Source organism: Equus caballus, chromosome 11 (assembly GCF_041296265.1).
Source record: "Equus caballus isolate H_3958 breed thoroughbred chromosome 11, TB-T2T, whole genome shotgun sequence".
NCBI lineage: Eukaryota > Metazoa > Chordata > Mammalia > Perissodactyla > Equidae > Equus > Equus caballus.
The window spans coordinates 59,921,506-59,946,395 of NC_091694.1; the positions used below are offsets into that span (position 1 = coordinate 59,921,506).

General features: G+C 62.5%; 2 protein-coding genes across 23 annotated transcripts in view; one reads left to right on the top strand and one right to left on the bottom strand.

The window, feature by feature from the left end:
- FLII (FLII actin remodeling protein) lies at positions 1 to 13,170 on the top strand. 2 transcript variants are annotated; one of them, XM_023653637.2, is made up of 30 exons: positions 1 to 159; positions 1,810 to 1,920; positions 2,203 to 2,274; positions 3,480 to 3,560; positions 3,888 to 3,973; positions 4,109 to 4,270; positions 4,561 to 4,664; positions 5,036 to 5,211; positions 5,301 to 5,458; positions 6,089 to 6,173; positions 6,591 to 6,738; positions 6,917 to 7,053; positions 7,235 to 7,447; positions 7,691 to 7,870; positions 8,560 to 8,642; positions 8,766 to 8,840; positions 9,081 to 9,164; positions 9,262 to 9,433; positions 10,000 to 10,104; positions 10,192 to 10,383; positions 10,694 to 10,882; positions 11,025 to 11,164; positions 11,242 to 11,479; positions 11,599 to 11,753; positions 11,835 to 11,895; positions 11,979 to 12,107; positions 12,187 to 12,293; positions 12,386 to 12,491; positions 12,614 to 12,679; positions 12,761 to 13,170. In XM_023653637.2, exons 1-30 carry the CDS (start codon positions 97 to 99, stop codon positions 12,893 to 12,895), a joined length of 3,813 nt encoding a protein of 1,270 aa, XP_023509405.1. In that variant the 5' UTR covers positions 1 to 96; the 3' UTR covers positions 12,896 to 13,170. The 2 variants fall into 2 exon arrangements, with proteins under 2 accessions (XP_023509405.1, XP_023509406.1); XM_023653638.2 differs by having other exon boundaries at positions 3 to 159; positions 6,920 to 7,053.
- LLGL1 (LLGL scribble cell polarity complex component 1) overlaps positions 13,131 to 24,890 on the bottom strand; it is a 17,437-nt gene continuing 5,677 nt past the window's right edge. For 10 of the 21 annotated variants that reach the window (XM_023653639.2, XM_070228305.1, XM_070228306.1 and 7 more), the window contains 20 exons: positions 24,676 to 24,806; positions 23,333 to 23,491; positions 23,090 to 23,252; positions 22,872 to 23,007; positions 22,489 to 22,543; positions 22,171 to 22,325; positions 21,875 to 22,098; positions 21,589 to 21,656; positions 20,382 to 20,535; positions 20,203 to 20,307; positions 19,328 to 19,620; positions 18,851 to 18,998; positions 18,515 to 18,668; positions 16,485 to 16,780; positions 15,713 to 15,977; positions 15,398 to 15,512; positions 15,100 to 15,212; positions 14,747 to 14,867; positions 14,518 to 14,606; positions 13,131 to 13,739 (listed from right to left, as the gene is read on the bottom strand). In XM_023653639.2, the coding sequence (XP_023509407.1) occupies positions 14,528 to 14,606; positions 14,747 to 14,867; positions 15,100 to 15,212; positions 15,398 to 15,512; positions 15,713 to 15,977; positions 16,485 to 16,780; positions 18,515 to 18,668; positions 18,851 to 18,998; positions 19,328 to 19,620; positions 20,203 to 20,307; positions 20,382 to 20,535; positions 21,589 to 21,656; positions 21,875 to 22,098; positions 22,171 to 22,325; positions 22,489 to 22,543; positions 22,872 to 23,007; positions 23,090 to 23,252; positions 23,333 to 23,491; positions 24,676 to 24,806 (2,934 nt within the window). In that variant the 3' untranslated portion in view covers positions 13,131 to 13,739; positions 14,518 to 14,527. The remainder of the gene's footprint in view (positions 13,740 to 14,517; positions 14,607 to 14,746; positions 14,868 to 15,099; positions 15,213 to 15,397; positions 15,513 to 15,712; positions 15,978 to 16,484; positions 16,781 to 18,514; positions 18,669 to 18,850; positions 18,999 to 19,327; positions 19,621 to 20,202; positions 20,308 to 20,381; positions 20,536 to 21,588; positions 21,657 to 21,874; positions 22,099 to 22,170; positions 22,326 to 22,488; positions 22,544 to 22,871; positions 23,008 to 23,089; positions 23,253 to 23,332; positions 23,492 to 24,675; positions 24,807 to 24,890) is intronic. The other 11 variants (XM_023653640.2, XM_070228317.1, XM_070228318.1 and 8 more) reach the window with 3 other exon arrangements.

Genomic DNA, 24,890 nt, shown 5'->3' on the forward strand with positions numbered 1-24,890 from the left:
CCGCGCGGGGCGGGCTGAGAGGCGGAGCGGGCGCTGGCTCAGCCCGGGCGCTCCCCGCTGCCCCCGCCCGGCCGGCCGCGGAGCGACAGCGGCGCCATGGAGGCTACCGGGGTGCTGCCGTTCGTGCGCGGCGTGGACCTCAGCGGCAACGACTTCAAGGTGAGCCGGCGGCCGGCGAGCCTCCCTCCAGGCCTCTCTTCCGCTGCGCCCCGCGCGGTCTCCTCCTCCTGCCCCGCGCGCTCGGGGCCTGCGCCGCCCCGGCCTGGGGCGGGCCCCGGTGGCGCTCTCCGGGGCCCAGGCCCCCGCCGGACCGACCCTGAGGCCCCGCTCGAGGTCTGCGCGGGATGGCCAGGGCCGGCGCGGACGCCTGGGCTGGAGTCGCGCTGGGGCGCGCTGCGACCCCCACCCCCTGCCCCTTCCCGGGCTGTGGGCCCCGCCCGGGCCGGAGAGTGGCCCGGCCATCGGGGAGCCTGTACTCCTCCCGGGTCCTGCTTCCCCACCCCTCTGAGGTCACACGCCCAACGCAAGCCCTGACTCACAGCCGAGCCGCTGGGGCGGGTCTGGAGCCGACTCATCAGTGTCCTGTCCCCGCCACCCCATCCTGTGTGGTCTTGGGCAAGTCACTTCCCCTCTCGGAGCCTCGGTTTTCTCCTCCGGTGAAGAGGCTTTAAGTCACCCTCTTGGAGGCCTGGTTTAGCTTGTTTGGAGAGTGTCAGTCAGGCGTGTGCGGCCTGGCGGGCAGCTGTCTGAGCAGCTGCTGGACTGAGAGCCCAGGGTCACAGGAACCCGAGCCCAGCCTGCCGGCACTGGGTAGCAGTTCTGGAGTCAGGCATGAGGTGGGAGCCCTGGTGGCCAGAGAGGAGGCAGGGCAGGAGTGGAGCTGAGAGCTGGCCTGGTCCTGGGAGGGGCAGCCCGGCTGCAGGGGGCAGCCCACAGACTCAGGCTGGGTCGTGTAGTGTCAGCCCGGCTCTGGAGGGTCAGGGGCCTAAGCTTTGGCTGGGGTCAGAGGTCCGACCAGGGCCAAGGAAGCAGGCAGGTTCTTCCTGCATTCACCAGCGTGTGCACACACTTTTGACCCCATGCACGGGCAGCCACACCACTTTCCTCTGCCTCCATTCCTACCATCATCACCTGGGGTCTCCATATGTCCTCTCCGGACTGGGAGAGTCTGAGTCACTGGCCAGGAATGTGGCTACAGGGGGAAGGGGATACCAGCCAAGGGCACTGAAGGCATGTGCTGCCCCAGGCTCCCTGCCATCAGGGCTGGGGTGCTGAGGTGGGCGTTCAGGTATGAGGGATTGATGAGTGAGTGACCCAACATCCAGGCACCCCTGTGCAGGGTGGGGCTCGAGGGGCATGGACCTTACTACAAATGGCCTGTATGCTGATGGCAGGATGGGGGCACAGGCTCAAGGGTCCCCTCACCCCAGGTGGCCCAGGCACGGCCTGGAATGCCAGACAAAGGCATTTGAGCTGAGCTAACCACAGCTGGGTGCTGGGGATGTCCCCTGGAGCAAGCCGGTGCCGTCCTGGCCCTCCTGGGGCTCAGAATCCATCAGAAGAGACAGATCTTTGGCCAACAGCCATCCTGATAATTCGTTGGTCCTCACAACACTTTTGTCATGAGGGGCTTTTATTATCCCTATTCATGGTGAGGAAATTGAGGCACAGAGTTACCCAGGGTTGCACAGCTGGTGAGAGCGGGCTCTGCTGCTCCCTAAGAGCTCCCATGGGCAGTGGGGGACACGGAGGGCGGTAGAGTGGGGGTGGCCCTCTCCCAGACCAGCCTCACCGTGACCCCCTCCCCAGGGTGGCTACTTCCCTGAGAATGTCAAGGCCATGACCAGTCTGCGATGGCTGAAGCTGAACCGCACCGGCCTCTGCTACCTGCCCGAGGAGTTGGCTGCCCTTCAGAAGCTGGTAAGGGGCTGGGGGCAGGCGCGGAGGGTCCCTGTGGATGGGGCTGTGCAGGAGGCTGATGACATAGAGGAAGACGTTGATGGCCATGAGCAGAGCTGACGGAGAGGAAGTAAGCCCCCTGTCCTTGGAGGTGTGCAAGAGAGGCTGGGTCTGTGAGGGAGGGAGGCTGCAGAGGTAGACTGCGCCTGTGTGGCTGAGGGCCCCCCTGGATGGTGAAGGTTGTGGCGGGACTCTAGACACGCTGCCCACCCTGCTGAGCCTCTGTTCTCTGTCCTGACCCAGGAGCACTTGTCTGTGAGCCACAACAACCTGACCACACTTCACGGGGAGCTGTCCAGCCTGCCGTCACTGCGGGTGAGTGCTGCCAGAACCCGCTGAGCTTGGGAGGGGGGCTGGAGTCCAGCCAGGGGCGTGAGGGCAGGGCCAGACCCCAGGCTGGACCATCACCTCTGCCGTCACTGTCAGGCTTGGGGGTCTGACCGTAAGGGGAGAGGATACAGTGATGACCCGTGTTAAGTCACCCGTTGAGAGAAAGGTTAAAAATCCAAAATCCCACCCATTTTGTACAACTATAACAATGACAGCTGATACCAGCTGAGCAGTGTTCCAACTATTCCATGAGGGTTTTTTCATATAATTCTGACCTCCACCAAATTCACAGATGAGGCCACTTGGCCACAGAGGCAGGTCGCTCGCCCGAGGCCACACAGCCAGGCAGCGGTAGAGCTGGGGTAGGGCGGGGTTTGGCTGGGAGGGCAGGTGGTCGGGGTGGACCACGTACCCCTCTGCTCTCCATGGAGCCGCTGACTTCCCAGAACATCAGGCCCCTGGCCCAGACCCTTTAGGCCTCTGCAAGGGTCATTCCCATGCAAGGGCGGAGCCCTGAGGTGTTGAGGGCACAGCCTCCGGACTCGGGCTGCCCGAGTTCAAATCTGAGCTCCCCCACTTCCTGGCCACAGGGCCTTGGGCACCCTTCCCTCTCTGGGGAGGGCTCGGGGGCACCTGTGAAGGGCAGAGTGGCACCACGCAGGCAGCAGGGCTGAACGAACGGCCACCGCTGTTAGTTCTGTTGTCGCTTGCAGTCATGGCGGCGACCCTGGCCCCTCTCTGCTCAGCCATCCTGCGTGTGCTCCCTGCACATCTGTGGCGTGAGGAGGCTTCAGCCCTCAGGGGAGAGAAAATAGACGTGCTCTCAGTCCCCGCTCTGGTGTCTCTTTGGTCCACCTTTCTCCCTCTGTTTAGAAACCCTGACTCAGCTGCACCCCTATCTCGCCCTCTGGAATTGGCAAGAAGAGGGATTGTTAGATCAGAAAAGATTCCCTGAGGACCCTGTGCTGGGCTGTGGGGCACATCTGAGCTGGGCTTTGAGATGCGAATAGGAGCTCCTTGGGAGGATAGAAGGAGCTCGCCAGGTGGAGGGACTACGAGCAAAGGGCAGGGTGGGACAGGCCTCAGGCCTGGCCTCCGGTGGTCTTTCTGAGGAAGTGTCCCTCCCTGAGCTCTCTGCTCCTTCCTGGGGTAGAAGCCAGGAGTCAGGGCCTCTCATGGTTTATCCCCAGGCCATCGTGGCTCGAGCCAACAGCCTGAAGAATTCCGGAGTGCCTGATGACATCTTCAAGCTGGATGACCTCTCAGTCCTGGTCAGCGGTTACCCCCCCACCTGGCTCCTGTGCCGGCCCCACCATTTGGTCCCCGCTCACTACAGTGGTTTCTGGAGCCATTGTTATCCCATTTTACAGATGGGGAAACTGAGGCTTAGAGTGGGCAGTGCCTTGCCCAAGGTTGCTCTTGGAGGCAGATCCCTAATCTAGGCACCCTTCCTTCGAGGGTCCCGCTGTCTCCCTTTGGCCCTGACACTCCCTCGTCCGCTCCCCTCTCGGTGCCCGGCCTGATCCCCCGGCCTGGCAGAGAACTGGGGGGGTGGGGCCAGCCCTAACTCCCCGACCCGCCGCATCCCTCCTACCCAGGACTTGAGCCACAACCAGCTGACAGAGTGCCCGAGGGAGCTGGAGAACGCCAAGAACATGCTGGTGCTAAATCTCAGCCATAACAGGTGCCTGGCGGGCGGTGGGGGTGTGGGGGGGTCTGGGCGACATGGCAGGGAGCCAGGCGGGTCTTGAGGGTGGGTGAGTGGCACTGACTCAGCGGCCCCTGCCTGCCTGGCTCCCTCCTTCCCTCTTGCCTGCAGCATCGACACCATCCCCAACCAGCTCTTCATCAACCTCACCGACCTGCTGTACCTGGACCTCAGCGAGAACCGCCTGGAGAGCCTGCCCCCCCAGATGCGCCGTCTGGTGCACCTGCAGACGCTCGTGCTCAATGGGAACCCGCTGCTGCACGCACAGCTCCGGTGGGCGCCTGCTCAGGCCACGCCCCTTCGGAACTCACCCTGGGGCATGTGGCCTGGTCCCTGAACTCCCCAGTAGACCCGGCCCTTCCCGAGTTGGCCTGGCCACACCCTCACCGCTCCCACGTGGGCTGTGCTGCTCGGACCCCATCCTTCCTAAGCATCATACCCCACCTCAGTCTCCTGTCCCATCCCACGCTGCCCGAAGCCACCCTTGGCCTTGTCCCCTCAGGCCCTCTCGACACCGTGCTCCTGGGCCTGCCCCTGGCCTGACTGCCCACATCTCCCCGCAGGCAGCTCCCGGCTCTGACGGCCCTGCAGACCCTGCACCTGCGGAACACGCAGCGCACCCCGGGCAACCTCCCCACCAGCCTGGAGGGCCTGAGCAACCTCACAGGTTGGCAGTCCCTGGGTGACCCCCTCAGGCTCTGGTCCCCTCAGGTTCCTCGCTTCCTTATAGAGGAAGGAGTTGAAGCCTGCTTCTCTGACCCCCTTCCAAAGGGAAAAGAATGTGGTTATGTTATGATTATTTGTGTCATTAGTGTGATGACTAGTAGTAACACCAAGTTATGAGCACAGACTTTACATCTAGATCCACCTGGTTTGAGGAAGTTTCTCCAAATGGAGAAACTGAGGTTCAGAGAGGTTAAGTCTCCTGCCTCAGGCCACAGAGCCTGGAGGTGGTGGAGCTGCGGTTCACAGTAGGGCTGGCTACCCCTGGAGCCTGCTCTGTGGGCCCCGGCTGATGCGCGCCAGCCTGTCTCCCAGATGTGGACCTGTCCTGCAATGACCTGCCTCGGGTGCCCGAGTGCCTGTACACCCTCCCCAGCCTGCGCCGCCTCAACCTCAGCAGCAACCAGATCACGGAGCTGTCCCTGTGCATCGACCAGTGGCTGCACGTGGAGACCCTGAACCTGTCCCGCAACCAGCTCACCTCACTGCCCGTGCGTCCGGGCCCGGGAGGGGGAGGAGAAGGCCCCTGGGCCACCCTGGCTGCCACCCTGACTCCCACCCCTGCCTGTGTCCCCTCCAGTCAGCCATTTGCAAGCTGACCAAGCTGAAGAAGCTGTACCTGAACTCCAACAAGCTGGACTTTGACGGGCTGCCCTCGGGCATCGGCAAGCTGGCCAGCCTGGAGGAGTTCATGGCTGCCAACAACAACCTGGAACTGATCCCTGAAAGCCTGTGCAGGTGCGGGGGTGGCATCGGGGCTCGTGGCATAGACCCCGAATTGTAGCGGGACCCGCCCTGTGGTCCTCGTGCATCGTGCACGATAGATGGGTTGATCTGGCTTTCTGCATAAAGACCACACGGGCCATGCCAGGGATTCCCAGTGTGGGTTCCCCAAGAGCGCCCTTGGAGGACACTGACAGGGACGATGCCAGAGGGGTTCCACTGCCGCCTGAGTTTGGGACACAGTGCCACCTCTGTCCCCTGTGGAGATCACAGTGTCCACTAGCTGGTCTCCCGGCTCTTCAGCAGAGAACAGAGGACCCCCTAGCAGCGTCCAAGCTAGTTTGAGGACCGAACATGTTTTTTGGTGCCCACTTGCTCATATGTGAGGGCCCTTAATTTTGCAGAATGCCATTTTGAAAAATGTTACTCCAAGGAAGTCACAAAAAGAGCTTCCCAGTCACGCAGCTTGAGGAGACTCCAGCCCCGGGGCTCCAGCCTGTCCTCCCCGGCGTGTCGGGGCCCACTGGCTTCCTAACTAGCCGGGCTGCTCAGTTCCTCCGGCCCCGTCTGCCTCCCCTCCCCCAGGACTGGGAGGTTCCCTGCCTCTGATCTGTCGCCTCCCTGAGCCTGGCCCTGTCCTCACAGGTGCACGAAGCTGAGGAAGCTCGTCCTGAACAAGAACCGCCTGGTGACCCTCCCAGAGGCCATCCACTTCCTGACTGAGATCGAGGTTAGAGCAGGGCCCGGCTGGCACCGGGAGGGCATGGCCTGGGGGGAGGGCAGAGGTGCAGGCAGACCTCAGGACAGACCAAGCGAAGGGGTGTCCTTGGCGTGCGGGAGACCCAGTGAGGCCACGGGAGGGGGGCCAGTGCCGGTGTGCCTTTGGGGACAAGGAGAGCCACGTCCCTATGTCCATATCATGCTTGATAGCATCGTTAAGGCCCACAGCCAGCCAGCAAGGTCACAGTTCACAGAGGGAGACCGGAGCCCATGAGGGGCAGCCACAGAGCTGGGAGGAGAACCCAGGCCCCGGACCCCAGCCCTGGGCCTCTCAGCCCTGGTGGCTGCAAAGAGCAAGAAGCCGATTTGGTGTGGCTGGGAGGTGGGACTGAGGCTCAGTGCCAGCTCTGCTCACCCCCCGAGGCAGGTTCTGGACGTGCGCGAGAACCCCAGCCTGGTCATGCCTCCCAAGCCCGCTGACCGTGCCGCCGAGTGGTACAACATCGACTTCTCGCTGCAGAACCAGCTACGGCTGGCGGGTGCCTCCCCTGCCACAGTGGCAGCGGCAGCAGCTGGTGAGCAGGGGGACGTCTGGCCTGGGAGTGGAGGGAGGGGAGGGCACCTCTCTGGGCCTCAACTTACCCATCTGTAAATTGGGTGGGACCCAGCTCTCTGGACCCTGGGGCAAGGTGGTTGGCTGGATGCCCCAGGGGGCAGGCCCAGCCAGAACTCAGCTGTTTGTCCCTCCACCAGCAGGGAGTGGGCCCAAGGACCCCCTGGCTCGAAAGATGCGGCTACGGAGGCGCAAGGATTCAGCCCAGGATGACCAGGCCAAGCAGGTGTTGAAGGGCATGTCAGATGTGGCCCAGGAAAAGAACAAAAAGCAGGAGGTAAGCCAGGCCAACGGCTCTGGGCTCTGCTCAAGACAGACAATGTGACCAGGCCAAGAGGGAGAGGGTACTCTGGGCAGAGAGAACAGCCTATGCAAAGGCCCTGAGGTGGGTAGCAAGTAGAGAGACCAGCCTGAATGGCTGCACAGAGTCCGTCCATGCATTGTGACTGTGACTCCAGGAGAACACTGATGCCCGAGCCCCCGGGGGCAAGGTGCGGCGCTGGGACCAGGGCCTGGAGAAGCCTCGCCTCGACTACTCCGAGTTCTTCACGGAGGACGTGGGCCAGCTGCCTGGCCTGACCATCTGGCAGATTGAGAACTTTGTGCCTGTGCTGGTGGAGGAAGCCTTCCACGGCAAGTTCTACGAGGCCGACTGCTACATCGTGCTCAAGGTGAGGGCCGGGCACGCTGCTGCAGCTCCCTGACCCCCAGTGACCTCTTCTTAGATGGCTCAGAACCCCCAGCTCCACAGTTGTGCTTATCGAGGCACAGTGGGAGGGAGGGCTTTGCAGAGGAGGACAATGGAGGTGGCCCAGGCGGAGGCGTCGCAGTGCCCCTCTGAGCGGCCTCTCTGGGCTGAGCTGGGAAGCCAGGACTTCCTGCTGAAGGCTGACAGCCTGCGGCCTGGCGCCCAGACCTTTCTAGATGACAGCGGCTCTCTGAACTGGGAGATCTACTACTGGATTGGCGGGGAGGCCACACTCGACAAGAAGGCTTGCTCTGCCATCCACGCCGTGAACCTGCGCAACTACCTGGGTGCCGAGTGCCGCACCGTGCGGGAGGAGATGGGCGATGAGAGCGAGGAGTTCCTGCAGGTGCCAACCCACTAGAAGGGCCTTGGGGAGGTGGGGTCGCAGAGGGGCGGGACAGGGGCATGGGGTGGCCAAAGGCAGGCAGGCCGGGCGCTGGGGCAGGGCGGGGAGCTGAGACCACAGGTGGTGAGGTCGAGACCTAAGGCAGACAGCAGGGACGACTAGGGTGAAGTCAAGGGAGCAAGCTGAGGCCAAAGGGCAGGAGCCTGCGTCAGGGAAGGCCAGGAGAGAGATGGGGAGCTGGGACCAATAGCGGCTAAGGGGCCGGGGCCACCAGCTGGACACCAAGGAGGCAGGGCCAAGGGCAGGCCAGAGTCCCAGAGGCCAGGGTTAGGGAGCTGTGCTGGCCCAGGGGCCAGCTGGTTACCTGTAGACACCCCACACCAGGTTTATCGGGTCGCCCAAGTTGGCTTCTTCTGTGGCCCTGCTTGCCCCTGCGGCCTGCTGCACGCCTGTCTAAACGTGCTGTGTGTCTCTGACCCTACACCGCAGGGAAGACACTCATTTTTGTACATCCTTACACTCCAACGTGTGTTTACGTGTATAGCCACAGATCTTATGGTTTTTTTTTCACTTCCTCATGGATTTGCGGCACCTGCTGCAGCTGCACGCAGTTCCGTACCCGCCGGACGGGTGGTATTTGGTGGGGGTGGGTGGCGCAGTGCTGAAGGAGCGCACCCTCACGCACACAGGTGTTCGACAACGACATCTCCTACATCGAGGGCGGAACAGCCAGTGGCTTTTACACTGTGGAGGACACACACTATGTCACCAGGTGAGGGTGTCTGTGGGTGGGCGACACTGAGCTGGGCTTAGCTGGGAAGGATTGGGAGGAGAGTGTTAGGGGTCTGTCAGCCCCTTGGTGCCCCCACCTAGCCATTCTTGCTCCGGCCCCCAGGATGTACCGTGTGTATGGGAAAAAGAACGTCAAGCTGGAGCCCGTGCCACTCAAGGGGGCCTCCCTGGACCCGAGGTGAGCCCCCATGGTATGAGGTGGGGGTGCATGACCCCGAAACTTCTCCCACCGGTGGGGAGCAGGCTTGGGCTCTGGGAGAAGAGGCCTCCAGCACCCCCTTTAACTCCTGTCCACGAGCTTGGCAGGATCAGCAAGTGGGGCTATGACTCCATAACGAGGGATTTGGTGGGGGAGGTTAGGGGGAGGGGGCACTCGTTGCCTGTGCCCATCACAGCTCCACCTGCCCCTCCTGTCCAGGTTTGTTTTCCTGCTGGACCAAGGGCTGGACATCTACGTGTGGCGGGGGGCCCAGGCCACGCTGAGTAGCACTACCAAGGCGAGGTACGAGGACTGCCCCACTGAGACATGGTGGGGTGTTTGTGCAAAGAAAAATGGTGACCGGGAATGGGCCTACTAAGGGCTTTGCACCCGCCCTCAGGCTCTTTGCAGAGAAGATTAACAAGAATGAGCGGAAAGGGAAGGCAGAGATCACACTGATGGTGCAGGGCCAGGAGCCCCCAGAGTTCTGGGAGGCACTGGGCGGAGAGCCCTCTGAGATCAAGAAGCACGTGCCTGATGACTTCTGGCCGCCCCAGCCCAAGCTCTATAAGGTGAGCTGGGGTGCGGGGCGGGCCTGACTTCCCCAGCGGTCAGGGTGGAGGAATGGGCCATGCATCGCTGAGGTGGCTGTGGGTTCCACCTGGACTTCTGTGTGGAGAGGGTGCCACCTTCTGGACAGGGAGTAGCCTGAGCAAAGATCTGGAAGTTGGCTCTGAGTGGGGCCAGGAGAAATAGTATTAGGCTGTGTGTTTCCAGGAAGGTGGGGCTGGAGAGCGAGGCTGAGAAGTGCCTGGGTGCCAGGCCTGGGAACCTCATCTTAATTCTGTAGGTGACAGGAAGCCATGGGGTGTCGTGGGCAGGAAGAGGACAAGTTAGGGAATTAGAAACAACAGTAAGGACCCGAAGAGGGCAGGCAAGGAAAGCAGCGTTTCAAAGCCCTTCCACTGATAGCTGAAGAACCACTTCGGGGTGAAAGGAGGAAACTCGTGTCCAGAGAGGAGCAGGCAGTGGACCTGAGAGCACAGCAAGGCAGGGCCAGACTCCAAATCTGGGGCCGGTGTGGGCGGGGCTCATGTCCCAGACCCCGCCCCGCCAGGCTGCCTCTTCCCGCTGCCAGGTGGGCCTGGGCTTGGGCTACCTGGAGCTGCCGCAGATCAACTACAAGCTGTCTGTGGAACATAAGACGCGGCCCAAGGTGGAACTGATGCCCAGGATGCGGCTGGTGAGACGCAAGGGAGGAGGGCGAGGGGCCGGGATCTCCCCCCAGAGTCCCTGCCCCAGCACTGACCTCCAGCCTCCGGCCCCACAGCTGCAGAGCCTGCTGGACACGCGCTGCGTGTACATCCTGGACTGTTGGTCCGACGTGTTCATCTGGCTCGGCCGCAAGTCCCCGCGCCTGGTGCGTGCTGCCGCTCTCAAGCTGGGCCAGGAGCTGTGCGGGATGCTGCACCGGCCGCGCCACGCCGTGGTCAGCCGCAGCCTCGAGGGCACCGAGGCGCAGGTGCGCGGTGTGGACCCGCCCGTGCGGGCCACGGCCATAGGCCGCCTCCCCAGGAGCCTGCGGACGGTTCAGGCCCTGACCCTCTGTGGGTCCCTTACCACCCTGCAGAGCTGGGCCCAAGCCCCCCTCTTCCCGGAACTGCCGCGTAGGCCCGCCCCTATCCTGCCCCCCAACCCCCTAGGACCCTTTTCCTTGGACAATCCCCTGCCGCCCCCACCTGCCCCTCCCACTTGCCCGGCCCCGCCTCCCGACCTCCCGCGGCGGTAACCTTAACCGTGCCCAGTTCCCCCTCCACACTCCGCCCTGGCAGGTGTTCAAGGCCAAGTTCAAGAACTGGGATGACGTGTTGACGGTGGACTACACGCGCAACGCGGAGGCCGTGCTGCAGGGCCCGGGACTCGCCGGGAAGGTGAAGCGCGACGCCGAAAAGAAAGACCAGATGAAGGCCGACCTCACGGCGCTCTTCCTGCCGCGGCAGCCGCCCATGGCGCTGGCCGAGGTGCGCGGGGCCGCGCTGGGGCTGCGGGACTGGGTTCTACCCCGACGCGGGCGGGCGGCCGTGGGGCCGTCGTGGGGGGCTGCCGTGGGGGTCCCGCCGGCGAGGAGGGCCCGGGCGGCCAACGAGCGGCGCTAACACGCAGGCCGAGCAGCTGATGGAGGAGTGGAACGAGGACCTGGACGGCATGGAGGGCTTCGTGCTCGAGGGCAAGAAGTTCGCGCGGCTGCCCGAGGAGGAGTTCGGCCACTTCCACACGCAGGACTGCTACGTCTTCCTGTGCAGGTGCCGCGCCTGTGCCGTCCTCTGCTGGCCCTGCCCTGCTGCTGGCGGCCCCTTCTGACGGCCCTCTGACGCCACAGGTATTGGGTCCCCGTGGAGTACGAGGAGGAGGAGGAGAAGAAGGAAGAGAAGGCGGCTGGGGCCGAGGGCAGAGAAGACGAGGAGGCGGCGGCCGAGGCGGAGGAGAAGCAGCCGGAGGAGGACTTCCAGTGCGTCGTGTACTTCTGGCAGGGCCGCGAAGCCTCCAACATGGGCTGGCTCACCTTCACCTTCAGCCTGCAGAAGAAGTTCGAGAGCCTCTTCCCGGGCAAGCTGGAGGTGCACGGCCACCCCTGGGCCTCCTGGGGGTGTCTGGGGGTGGGACTCAAGGCAGGCTTGGCCTGCGATGGGCAAAATGGGACTCCAGGGGGCTTCCCCTGACACTTCTACACCCCCAGGTGGTACGCATGACCCAGCAGCAGGAGAACCCCAAGTTCCTGTCCCATTTCAAGAGGAAGTTCATCATCCACCGGGGCAAGAGGAAGGCAGCCCAGGGTGCCCTGCAACCCAGCCTCTACCAGATTCGCACCAACGGCAGTGCCCTCTGCACCCGGTGCCTGGCTGTGGGGACAGTAAAGGGGCGGGCAGGTGGGCGGGGTCACTGACTCCTTGCTGACACCCAACCCTCCTCCAGGTGCATTCAGATCAACACTGACTCCAGCCTTCTCAACTCCGAGTTCTGCTTCATCCTCAAGGTGGGGTCGTGGATGACCAGGACTGTGGGTCAGGGTGGTGGGTTGTAGGCTGGACCTGACCTGAACCCCTGCACACTCCCCAGGTTCCCTTTGAAAGCGAGGACAACCAGGGCATCGTGTACGCGTGGGTGGGCCGGGCCTCGGATCCCGACGAGGCCAAGCTGGCCGAGGATATCCTGAACACCATGTTTGATGCCTCCTACAGCAAGCAGGTGACTAGGACGGGCAGGGGACGAGCAGGCAAGCAAGGACAGACAGGGCCTTGGGCTGGGACCAACCCTCTTCCCACAGGTCATCAACGAAGGAGAGGAGCCTGAGAACTTTTTCTGGGTGGGCATCGGGGCACAGAAGCCTTATGACGATGACGCAGAATACATGAAGCACACCCGGCTCTTCCGGTGAGGCCGGGCCCTGACCCCTGCCCAGCTTTCTCCTTAGTCTTGGCACTCTGCTTATGACCCAACGCCTTTCCCTGACCCTTGACCCCCAGGTGCTCCAACGAGAAGGGCTACTTTGCAGTGACTGAGAAATGCTCTGACTTTTGCCAAGATGACCTGGCAGACGATGACATCATGTTGTTAGACAATGGCCAAGAGGTGAGACCCCTGACCATGCCCATTCAAGGAGCCTGCCCACTCGGAGATAAGCATTCTGAGGCCGGGAGAGGAGAGGTGTTCCTGAGTCCCCCACGAGCCCACGTGCCCTGCCGTCCCCACAGGTCTACATGTGGGTGGGGACCCAGACAAGCCAAGTGGAGATCAAACTGAGTCTGAAGGCCTGCCAGGTGAGCGGGTGGAGGGGAGGGGGCGGCGGGGCGGCGGGCTGGGAGGACTGCCCGGGGCTCACGCTTCGTCCCGCTCACCAGGTGTACATCCAGCACATGCGCTCCAAAGAGCACGAGCGTCCCCGCCGCCTGCGCCTGGTCCGCAAGGGCAACGAGCAGCACGCCTTCACCCGCTGCTTCCATGCCTGGGGCGCCTTCCGCCAGGCCCCGGCCTAGGGCAGCGCCCCGCCTGTGGCGCCCCCAGCTCTAGGGGCCTGTCTGTCCATGCAGGTGCCGGCCCCTGCTCCAGCCACCCCCCAGCGCCATGGTCCCCAGCAGCACAGCTGAAGTAGCACCAGTGGGGGTAACCCTGACCTGTGCCCTCAGGGGGCTTAGAAATTGGACTCCCTCCAGTGTGAGCTCACGTGTGATGCCCCCTCCCATGCCAGAGAGAAAGCAGATGTGGTTACCCTTTAAGAGATATTAAATGCTTTTATTTTCAGTATTAAAAATCAGTATTTTTAATATTAAAACACTAATTTTAACAAAATGATAGAAAAAAAACCCAAGGTACAATCTACAGGGAAATCCATCCTGACCTCCCACACACACCTGACTGGGCCCCAGTCCTGGTGGAGCTCCCAGTCACTCACATCCACGCTCGCACACACGTGCACTCACGCTCAGGCGGGGGGGCTGGCCCAGGGACAAGTACCAAAATAGTTTTAGAAATGACTGTCCAGCCAGGAACAGGCGTTAGAAAAATACTCTGCAAAGAGTGGGGGAAGGATGGTGTGTGGAGTGGGAGGTGGCATGGGCTGCCAGCCTCAGCTGTCCTCCCCCCATGGCACCCGGCCTCCAGGGGAGCCAACGGTCTCTGGGAGAGGCCGGCCTGAATCCACCCCAGAGGCTCTGAGCCGAGGCCTGGGCCCACACCTTGGGCTGCCCTGGGCCGGGGTGGGCAGGTCCCGCTGGAGCCACAGGTTAGCAGACATGGGTCTATGGAAGGGCTGGGTGGAGCCAGGCGTCCCGGATCCCAGCTCCCAACAGGGCAGGTGGTGGCTGGGTAGCTCTGGCCTTCCTGGTAGAGGAAGAGGAGGGGGGTCAGCAGAAGGCCAGGGAGGCCCAAAGGGGCAGGTGACCTTGCCACACAGGTGTCACCACTCAGCCCCCCGCCCAGGGCAGGCAAAAGAACCACCCCAGGCATCTAGGGACAAGGACCCTGCAGAGACAGCCTAAGGTGGGTTTGCCGAGTTTCTGAGCACTGACCACATCCAGCCCACAGAGGTCAGGACGCGGCCAGAGAGGGGGCAGTGGTGACCCCAGCAAAAAGCAAAGAGACAGCTGGGGTGTCTGTACCTGGTGCAGGGCAAGGCTGTGTGGGCGGGGGCACTGGATATCTAATAGGTTGGTCAGACCTATGGGCCCCAGACCTGGGCAGGAGGCCTCCTGAGCCCGGAGCGGGGCCTGGCCGGCCTTGAGTCAGGCCCCACTCTTGGGGCTCACCTGGCAGGGCCCGACCTTGTGTGCCTAGGTGATCTCAGCTGCTGAAATGAGCTAGCCATCCAGCCCCTGAGCCCCAAGCTGCTGCCACCTCTAAGTTTTGGTCTGACCTTGTTCCAGAAACCACCCATGACATCCAGGGGCTGACGGGCTGGCCCTGTTTTTCTAACACCAAACCACGAAAATCCTGTCTCTGTGGGCCCCTGAAGTCGCTGCCAGGACACCTCTGGCAGGCACCAGGTCTCGAGGAGTCCTGCCACCACAGGGGCCTGCCAGGCTTTCAGTGGGGAGACCAGGGCTGGGGCTCGAGGGTCAAGGCTGAGGGGGAAGGCGCAGGTGGGTCCAGGGTCCCGTACCTGAAGCCCTTCATTTGATCAGGATGGCACAGGCTCGAGCTTCGTCTTCTGCCAGGTTCCTCAGATTCTTCTCCGATTCCTCTGAAGAGCTGGGGAAAGAGGGCAGTGACCACACCGTCTGGGGTCTGGCCCCTCCTTGGCCCTCCACGCCAGCTTGGACCTAAGCCCGGCAGAAGGAAGACTGGGGAGCTGGGGTAGCCCCTCCTGTGGACCCGCCCACTCGCCTCACCCCAGGAAATCCGTCACGTCCTCCACTGTGACGTCTCCTGTTGTGTCCAGCGTGGTATCAGCACTGGTGGCCGAGTCAATAGACATGGGTGAGAGTGTAGCCTCAGGTGGCTGTGGGGTATCTGCAGGGAGGAAGTGATCAAGCCCCTGCCAGGATCCCTGGGCACCCTGTGCACCTGGGGACCCAGTCCCAAACCCAGCCCACAGTGGGATGCAGCACCAACAGACACCCCCACCGGTCTCCTGCCTGCATGCCCCGCCCCAACTTCCAGTCTTGCCTCCTGCAGAGACCTGGCTTGATGTCGGAGCCGTGCGGGTACCCCCACCCCCTCATGTCATGCCCAGCCCCCTCACCAGTTCCCATGCTGCGGACAGGACTGGGGCTTCCATCATGGCTCCGTGGGGCCAGGACGATGCCCGGGGTCCCATTAGCCTGGCTCAGCTTGGGCGACTCTCGGAGCCCGTAGCTGCAAAAATGGGGCCATGATGGGGGCCACAGGCAGGCACCTCAAGGTTCCCATTCCCAAGCCCAGGGACCAGAAAGGGGTGACACCAAGGAGAACCACCCTTGCTCTATGTAGAATGTGGGGGTGGGGATGAGACCAGCCTTGGTCACAGGCCTTGGGGGGCAGGGGCTCCCCGCTCCATGTACCTGGCACGGGCAGCATCGCCAGGCCAACTAATGTCCAGAGAGCAGAGTGGCTCTGTGATGTTCCGGGCACTTAGGGAGAAGCGTTCAAACTCCGATGGGGAAATCAAGTAGAAACCTGGGTGTGGGGAGAGGAGGAATGAAGAAGGCAGTTACGAGAGGCAACTCAGTCACAACCCTCAGCTAGACTCCTACCTGGCACCTGCCCCACCTTGGCTGGTGACGTGACCCCCCCCCGCCTAGAACGCCCTCTGCTGACACTCCCTGGCAACTCTCCGGGCCCTGCAGGGCCCCTGGCCCAGGAAGCCTTCGCCTCACCCTGGCCGTGGCGCGTGAAGACACAGGAGGCAATGCCACTGATGTCCTCCTTCCGGATGCAGGAGTAGTGCACCTGGGGCCGCAGGCCAGGCACCGAGAAGACGTGCACATCGCCCAGGTTGGTGAGGCAGGCCAGGCAGGTCTCAGCGTAGTCCTCACAGGCCACGCTGGCAAATGTGGCCAGTGCCACCTTGCGCACACGACAACCCTCGTGGGCCGTCAGCTTGAACTTGGTCTTGGCGCTCACCTTAGGCAGTGTGAATACCTGGCCAGGGGCAGGTGGCTGGTGAGCAGAGACTGGAGTCCATGCCCCCGAGGGCCCATCTTTCCTGGCTGCCAGCACCAGCCCCCACTCCGAACCCAGGCTGCCAATTAGTCCCACACCCCTGACCACACTACCTTCTCTGCCTGGACAAGACCCTCCCGCCCCAAGTGCCATTCTCAGACTTGACCTCGGCTTCACACTGCTCCCGGAAACCTCCCAGAGCCCCTCTATCTGTGGCAAAACCAGTCACACTTGGTGGTAAGGGTTAGATGGCTGGTATCCCCCCAGACCACAAGTTCCCGCCAAACAGCCCTGGGGACAGTCAAGGGGTCCTGGTGGGACTCAGGTGGAAGGGTCCTGCAGAAATGTGACAGGCTGAGGGGGCATTTCTGCTTGTTGGGGTAACTTGGGGGTCTCAAGAGGTATGGGGTATAGGCAGGCCAAGGGTTCTAGAGAGTCCAAGGGTGTCAGGGAGGCGGGGACCTGTAGGGTCTCCACGCAGCTCACCTTGAACTGCTCCTCAGATGCGATGAGCACAGCATGGCCACCTTGCATGTCAGGTGCCTGTGCCAGGTCCCGAGAGGCCTCATATGGCTCAGGTAGTGGGCGGCCCCGCCCGTCCAACACAGCGATGGCCACCACAGGTGCACGGTGCATCAGCTGCACCTCCTTGCCCAGCACGGCCTCCACCGCCCGCTCGGGCCGCTTCTCGCCACCCGCCACTGCCGTTGGCACCTCCAGTGCGTAGGCAAACACGGAGCCTGAGTTGGTGCCTGCCCACATGGTGGGTCCATGGTGGGCCGCTGCAGGGCGACAGCTGGTGAGGCGGGGTGTCTGCCTGCATGCTGCAGGTTTCTCCCGCCTGAACCTCCAGCACCCAGGACTGGTTCTCTCCTATCCCGTGCCTCCCCAATGACCTCAGCCAGCCTCATGGCCTTGGGCACCTTCTTTAGACTGCTGACAATAGTGGGGGCCTTGGGCACAGTCTTCCGCAGAGACAGGAACAGCCTCTCAGTCATCTCCATGGGGACATCAACGGCACCCAAACTGGACCCTGATCTTTCCAACCCCACCCTCCTGCCCCCTCAGCCCCATCTCAGCAAGGCAGCCCCGTCATAAAGCCCTACCCTCCCCCAACACCCCATCATTAGTCCTATCAATACTCGCAACTGGACCCTCACCCGGAAGGGGCATCAGGGTCCCGGGTGTGCCCCTCTGCTGGCCCCCTGCTTCACCCCCACCCCTCTTGGTGCATTTTCCACGGCAGCCAGACCCGGAAGGTCCCAGGCCCGGGATGAAATGAACTGAGGCCAGCCCTGGGCGTCTAGCCTGCGCACGTGTGTGAGCTGAACCTCTGCGGAAGGTCCTTTAGTGGAAGGTCAGAGGTAAAGACACGGGAGCAAGGTGGACCCAGGCGCCAGCACTGTGTGCCCCGAGGAACTGATGACCTCAGCAACAACCATCAGGGGGAGCCAAACCCCAGCGAACAGCTGGTGAGCAACTCAAAATGCGGCCAGCCAAGACACCCCAACGCCCAGGCTGGCTGGGCGCCTGAACTCCAGCAGCCTTCTCACAGGGATGCTGGAACAGGGTGAAGTCCGCTGGGGCTGCCATGTCCAGACGGTGGGAAAAGTCACTGGGCAAAGGGCTCTCAACAAATAAACGACACCAGAAGGGGGGACGCCCCAATCACTCAGAGGCCGAAAGACGCATCAGTGAATGCCATGTGCGGACTCCCTGGATGCTGACCCGACACCAGCTATAGAAAGGCATCTCTGAGATGAATGAAGAGAGCTGCCCATGGACCAGGTATGACAAGACTCCATCAGCGTCAGCTCCGTGGTGCGACGCACGCACCGTGGCTATGCCTCCATCTGTCAGACACACTGAAGAGCTCACATGAGGGTTTTCACTGAAAATGCTCCAACCAGATAAACGACAGAGTGTGGGGTGGGAACAGCTGCAGCAGCAGCCAGCCCGTGGCACCAGGGGAGGGACGTGGGCGACTGCCCTTGTCACTAATTTTGTGTATGGTTGAAATTGTCCGTTATACAAGTTAAAAATCAACCAATGAATCGGTCAATAAACCTGGCCATGCCTCTTCTCCGAGTAAGACCGTCCCAGGGTTCCCACCACTCAGGGTCAAAGCCAGCTCCTCGGCAAGGTGGCCAGCACCACTGCCTCCCAGAGCCCTGTCCCTCCACTCCAGACACCACCTGGGCACTCTCCCAAACACATGCCACCTCAGGGCCTTGGTACTGGCCGACCCCGCACACTCTCTTCCCCCCGATCTCGGGCTCCCTTCTCTCCATTTGGGTCTCCGAGGCCCCAGTGGCTCACTTAACAGCCCTGCACCGTCAGAAGTTCCAGGGGGCTGTCTGGATGGACCCTGTTGCCAACACAGCCTGCACACATCAGGCACCCAGAATGCTTTCCGGCCTCTGCAAGGTGTGGTCCCACCCCTTCTGCACGTCCATCTGTTTCCTCGATGGCCAATGGAGGCCCATCTCCCCAGCCCATCCCTCCCCTGGCCTCACCATCTCGAAGGAATGTGTCAGCAAAGTAGAGGCAGCGCACCACACCCGAGAGGGAGTCGTCAGCTGAGCGCGGCTCGATGCGGCGCTGCACAGGCGTCATCTCCACGTCATGCGGGCAGGCCTGTTCCGCCAGCTGTGCGTTAGCCTCCTGCAACTGGAAGGGCGTGGCGCTCCGGAACACCACCTTCCCTGCATCCCATCCGCTCCCGTACGGCCTGGCGCCCAATATCCCACCACCCTCCCCAACTCACCCAGGTCAGCCTGGGGTCCCAGGAGGCTCCACTTCCACAGCACAGCCTGCAGAAGCAGCACCTGGGCAGCCTTGCCCCAGCTCACCTTGCTGTTGGCATTAGCAGCCCGCTTCTTGCCTGACACTCGGCTCTTGCGGATGCGCCGGAAAGACTGGCGCAGCGACTTCTTGAGTGACTTCACCCGGGAGAGCGGCCCCTCCATGGCCAAAGAGTCATTGGGGTGAAGGGTGCACCTGAGGGCAGGCAGGCGCCAGTCGTGCTAGAAAGCAGCCTCCTGGAGCAGCCACCGTGCCCCTGCTGGCCCGGGGGCCAGGCATCAGGGGTGCCGGTCTATGCTGCCCCACCAACCCGGCAGCTGGAGGCCTGAGAACTCCACCAGCAGCCCTTCACATAAGGACAGAGCTACCACAGACGACAGGACCACCTTCATCACACCAAGCCTTAGAAGGGGAAACTGAGGCCCAGGCAGGTATGGGGAAGCACCAGAAGTCCCAGAGGAGGCTGGGGCCAGGTAGAGATGCAGACCCCATCTCACCAGGCTCCAGGCCTGCCCCCCACATACCTGGCCAGAACAGGACACTTGCGCTGATAGTCAAAGAGACCAAAGCCATGACTGGTGCCAAAGGCCACGAGGCTCCACTCGGCATGGAGCGTGACTGCGGTGACGGCAGCTGGCGGCAGGCACTGAACCAGCACGCGGGGCTGGAAGCCAGTGGGCCAAGGCAGAGGCCCGGTGCGTGGGCTCAGCCGCTCGTGGCCCTTCCACGTGAAGCCCTCACGGTCCTGGAGGAGGTCCACACTGGACACACTGACTGCCTGCTCTGATGGCACGTCACTCAGCTCCAGCACCAGCACCTGAGCCCACAGCCGGGGCAAGGGAGGAGCGAGCATGGAGGGTGGGGCCACCCGTGCCCCACTGATCCTGTAAAGCCACTGCCAGGCTGGTCCCAGGACTGTCTCCAGTTCATCTGCTGAATAGGCACTTACTGAATGCCTACTGTATACTAGGACCCTGGAACCTAGTGGTGATCAAGACCCACTGGTCCCTGGCCTTCTGGAGCAAAGAAATCCCCCTGCACCAAGCCTGTCTCCCATTTAGCAATAAGCACAAGTAGAGCACCTTCTGTATAGTGTACAAATGCTGGGGGCATAGCAATGACCAAGACCCAGTGGCCCCTGCCCTCCCAGGGCTTATCTACCACCTGTGCTCCTGCCCCTGGCCCCAACCCTCCATGGGTCCCTACAGCCAGAGCTTGGACTCAAGGCCCCCAACGACAGGCCCCACCTCCCTGGCTGGCCCCACCTGGAGCCCCATTCCCACCTCTGGGCTTCTGCCTGTGTTGGTCTCTCTACCACTCCACTAGACCCTCCAGTTCAGGCCCACTTCCTTCCGAAAGCCCTCTGAGACCCCCAACCCTGAGGAGGCCTCAGGCCTACCTGGCCTGCAGTGCCAGCCACCACCATCTGGGCTGTGTACTTGCAGAGTACCACCTTCTGCACGCCGAGCCGGGGATCATCGCTGTAGGGGTCAAAGCAGCCCACCTGGGGAGCGGGATGGAGCGATGACATGGGGCAGAGCTGGGACCAGGCTCCATGGGGCTGGGGGAGGGGCCCACCTTGCGGAAAGGTGGCCAGTCGTCCTCGGCAGCCTGGGCCAGGCTGTCGGCATGCTCACAGTCCGTCTGGAAGAGGCCAGCTGTGCTCAGCTTGTAGAGCGGCCGCAGAGCCACCCCAGAGGCATCCCAGAACCGCACGGTGCCATCCTCGTGGCTGCAAGGACGGCAACATCAGGCCCATGCCAGGTCCCTGTGCACCCCTCCCTCCACTCATCCACTGGCCACTCACTGAGCACCCACTGCATATGCTAAACACTGAGCAGACTCCTACAGCACACCACAAACAGGAAGAACCTATGTACAGGGCTAACGCATAACTGAGCACCTGCTGCATCCCAGGCCACAAGCACCTGAGCTCTCCAAACAGGGGGAAAGGCGTGGAAAGAACCACCAGTGTGATGAGCAGGGGAAGGAACGGGGGTTCCGCCCCCATGGGAGCATCCAGAAAGGTGATCAGGAGTTAGCCAGTCACAGAGCAGAGGGATCAGCCGGGGCACGAGGCAGCCATGTAGGCAGAGCAGCAGGAAGACTGGGGAGGTAGGGAGGAAGCAGGGAAGGGACCAGGTGGGGAGGGGCAAACAAATCTGGGGTGCAGCCTTGGGACACAGCTGCAGAGCCCCAGTGGGGAGCCCTTGGGCAGTGGAAGGAGCCCAGAGCCAGGATGTGAGAAGATGTGCGAGCCTGTAGGGCTGGCTGGGACACCTCCAGTAGCCCTGAGAACCACAGGTAAGAGTTCTCAAGCAAGGGAGCGGACGTCAGAGTCAGAGCCCTGAGGGTCCCAGCACAGGCGGGCGGCAAGGGCAGGGCAGGAAGTGGGGGCCTGAGTCACCAAGCACGTCAGCGCCCGCCAGGCGCAGGGCAGGCTCCCCAACACCTGCCCTGGGCAGCTCGGCGTGGGCCGGCCCAGATTTTCCGGTCCCAAGGCAGGCTGGGTGGGTGGAGCTCAGTTCCAGGCCAAAAGGCAGGGCAGGGCAGGGCCTTGAACCAGGGTCTAGGGAGGCTTCATCCCAATCCACCCGGTGGGAGGGGGTGACCTGGTCCCACCAGGGGCCAGGGCCTGAGTCACCAGGCAGGTTGGTACCCGCCAGGCCCAGAATGGGCTCTCCTGCACTTATGTGGGCTCTATCAGGCCCTGCTCACCCACATACACATGCACACACACACGTCACAACTGTGCTTGTCCAGGGGACACACATGTCTGCCCTACCCAGTCAGCAGCAGCCCTCGCTGTGATGGCTCCTGGGCCAGGTTCCGGCCCCCAGTTATAGGCCAGCTCTGAGAGAGGGAGGCAGAGATGTAAGTGGAAGGTCGGGACAAACGTCTTCTCTCTCTCACCCCAGGCAGGGCATCCACGACCCAAACCACTCCCGCGTTCCCCATCTACAGCTGCCACATTAACCACCTCCAGGCCTGTGCCCGCAGTGCCCTCCACTGAGAACACCCTTCCTCCTCCCTCCCCAAGATCTTGCCCCGCAGGACACCCCGACACACACCAAGGCAGTGGAGGCAGGCTGCGGGCTCTGCTGCTCGCCAGCGCTCACAATGCGGGCCCAGAGCTTGGCAGGGACGTTGGCGACGTGGGCTGAACAGGTGATAGCAGACGAGTGCAGCGGGGCCAGATACGGAGCAGGCACAGCTGGCCAACCGGGTGTTTGCAGGTCGAGCACCACCAGCTCCTCTTCGAGCAACACAGCCAGGGCCTGGGGCTGGTCAAACTCTGTGGGACAGAGGTAGAGTGAGCACAGATAGGTGGCGCTGGGCACTGCGTGGAGGGGGGCAAGGAACACACCATCCTCGGGCCTCGTGCTGTGCACCGTGAAGAAGTCGATGATGCGGGAGGTGAAGTCCAGCGTCACCAGAGTCTCGGCCTGGAGCACACTCACACAGTGGCGGTCACCATAGCTGGCGCGGGGCATGCCACCACTGAAGATGATAAAGTGGCCCCTGCGCAGGGTAGAGGAGCCACGTGATCCACTTGGGCCCAGAGCACACACTGACCGATCCAGAGAGAGCATCGCGGGACATTCCTATGTTCCAGAACACACCCTCTGCCTCCACAGTCAGACACAGGCCCCAACCCACACATGAGACCCGGCTCCCCACCTACCCAGATTCACAGTTTCGCCACAGAATCTTGTTGATAGCTTTGCAGGGGAAGGGGCCTGGAGGGATGGGACAGTGTCAGGCTCACTCGCTGGCTGGACTCAGAAGAGCCCCAGATTGCACCTTTCACCTCTTCTCCCATTCACATCCTGCCTCTATCACTCCCCGCCTTGCAGCTGCTTTCTGCCTCTCCAACAGGAAGGCCACTGCCCCTCACCATGCCTCCCAGGGTCTCAACTCTGCAGATTTGGCTTGGCACTGCCGCCTTCCACAAGTGTTCCTGGATAGCCCCACCAAGGCCACACAGCTCCCAGTGCCTGAGCTTGGGATCGGCCGTCAACCCGTGCTCAGGCAGTGGGGGCTGCCCTCGGCCTCCCTAGCACTCACCATAGGGTGTGGTGGCTACCATGGGCTGCGTTGTCGGGGAGCTGCCGGTGTCTGCAGACCAGATGGCATAGCTGCCATCACTGTGTGAGCTGACCAGAGTGCTGCCGCTGCGCTCCCAGCACAAGCTCTCTAGCTGCTGCGGGGCAGGGTGGATGGGCATGAGCAAGGCAGCCGTGAGCAGAGGGCCCCAGCTGCAGGCACCGGCAACACACACATACCTGGTTCCCCAGGAAGATATGGTCTGCACACTGTGCGGCCTGGTTCCAGATGACCAGCAGGCCCCGGCTATAGCCAATGAGGATCTTGGTGGGGTCCCGCAGGTGTCCCTCAAGCGCCTCCACGGGGCCCAGTGCCTTCCCACACCGGTAGTCATCTGGCACACTGCAGAGGGAGCTCAGGTGAGCCAGCAGCAGCTCTGTCTGGGCATCAAGCGGGTGCTGGGAAGTCTGCCTGCCTCTCACCTTCGCAGGACCTCATCAGGACCAAGGGTCTGGCCCTCAAGCAAAGTCAAGGTGGGAACATCCAGGAAGAAGACACTGCCACCTTCGGTGCCCAGGGCTGCCATGTCACCAGCAGCTACCAGCAGGACCACTGTGACGCGGGTGAGGCTGGGGGGGCCACTGTGAGAGATAAGGGGAGGCGGGTGAGGGTGCAGGCCCATCCACCAGCTGAGGAGGGTGTAAAGGGAGCTGGGCTACTACTGTTAGTTCGTTACAGCTCCTCTGTGTTCACTGGGGCCTGATTATCAAGTAGGCTGGTGACCAGCAAGGCGACGGTGGTGGCTGTGGGCATCGCAATTAGCTCGCTCAATTATTCATCAGGATGTCGGCAGTGAGAGGGATAAAAATAGGCTCCCCAGGTTCTGGAGACGGGCTCCCAAGCCCCTCCCACCCACCAGGAAGGGAATGCAGGAACCAGGCCACCCCTTGGGCCAGGACCAGGAGCTCCAGGACACACAGCTCTCCTGAGCCCCACCCAGGAACCCCTGCCACCAGCCCTCTGGATGCCTCCCTGACTTTGCAGGGGGACCTAGACCACCCCTGCCTGCAGAGACTGGGAGACCCCAGGACTGCACCCCTAGGTTACAGCTGGATGTGTGGGGGTGTCATCCAGCCCGCAACAGGAGCAGTACAAGCCTCTCACTGAGCTAGAAAAAGGCATCTCGCAGCGTGAAGGACTCGCCCACTCCAGCCATTTCAGTAAGGGCCAGCAGAGCCAGGGACTAAGGCCCCTTTCACTCTCACCAGTGGTCCAGGCCACTCTGTTGGCCTCTGAGGCTTCCTGCTGACACCTCACACAGCACAGCCCAGCAGGACCCTTCTTGCCCCAAAACCTGCTGTTTCACCTGCCTGTCAACCCACCCCCAACTCAAGGGGCCAGGCGACCCTTGCTGATATCACTCAGCTTAGATCTGCCCCATGGCCCCAGACACCTCCATCATTGCAGGGAGCACAGTGCCACGCATCAGGTACCAGGAGTCTGGGACACAACACCCACACTCTCCCATCCCGGGCCTCAAGGCCCTAGCAGTCCTAGGGCCTAGCACGGACCCTACCTGCTCTCCTTGGACTCAGCCAGAACACCCCCCATCTAATACCCACAAAGTCCAGGTAGCACATCTCAGTCAAGAGGGGTCCAAATGCTGCCTTCTGGGACCCAAGCCCAACTCAACGTACCCAGCCACTCTGAACCCCACCCCTGGACAGCTTCCTGTCCCTAACACACCTTTGCACGGCTGGTTTCCACAGCCCCCGCCCAGCTCCCCTATGACTGGTGGCTGGTCCCTGGCCAAGTCCTCCAGTACCTGGCACCATCAAAGCCCGGCCGACTAGGTGGCTGAAAGCTGAGTGCTTCCTCCAGATGGGCACAGCCATCATGGTGAAGGATCTCCCAAAGATGCAGGCTGCTGTCGTCCAGCAGAGTCAGGAGGCGGCCCTGGAGGGTGAGCAAAGACCAAGACTGGGCTGCCCTGGGGAGGGGGGCCTGGGGGCCATGGGAGCCAGCTGGTGGGGAGAGAGG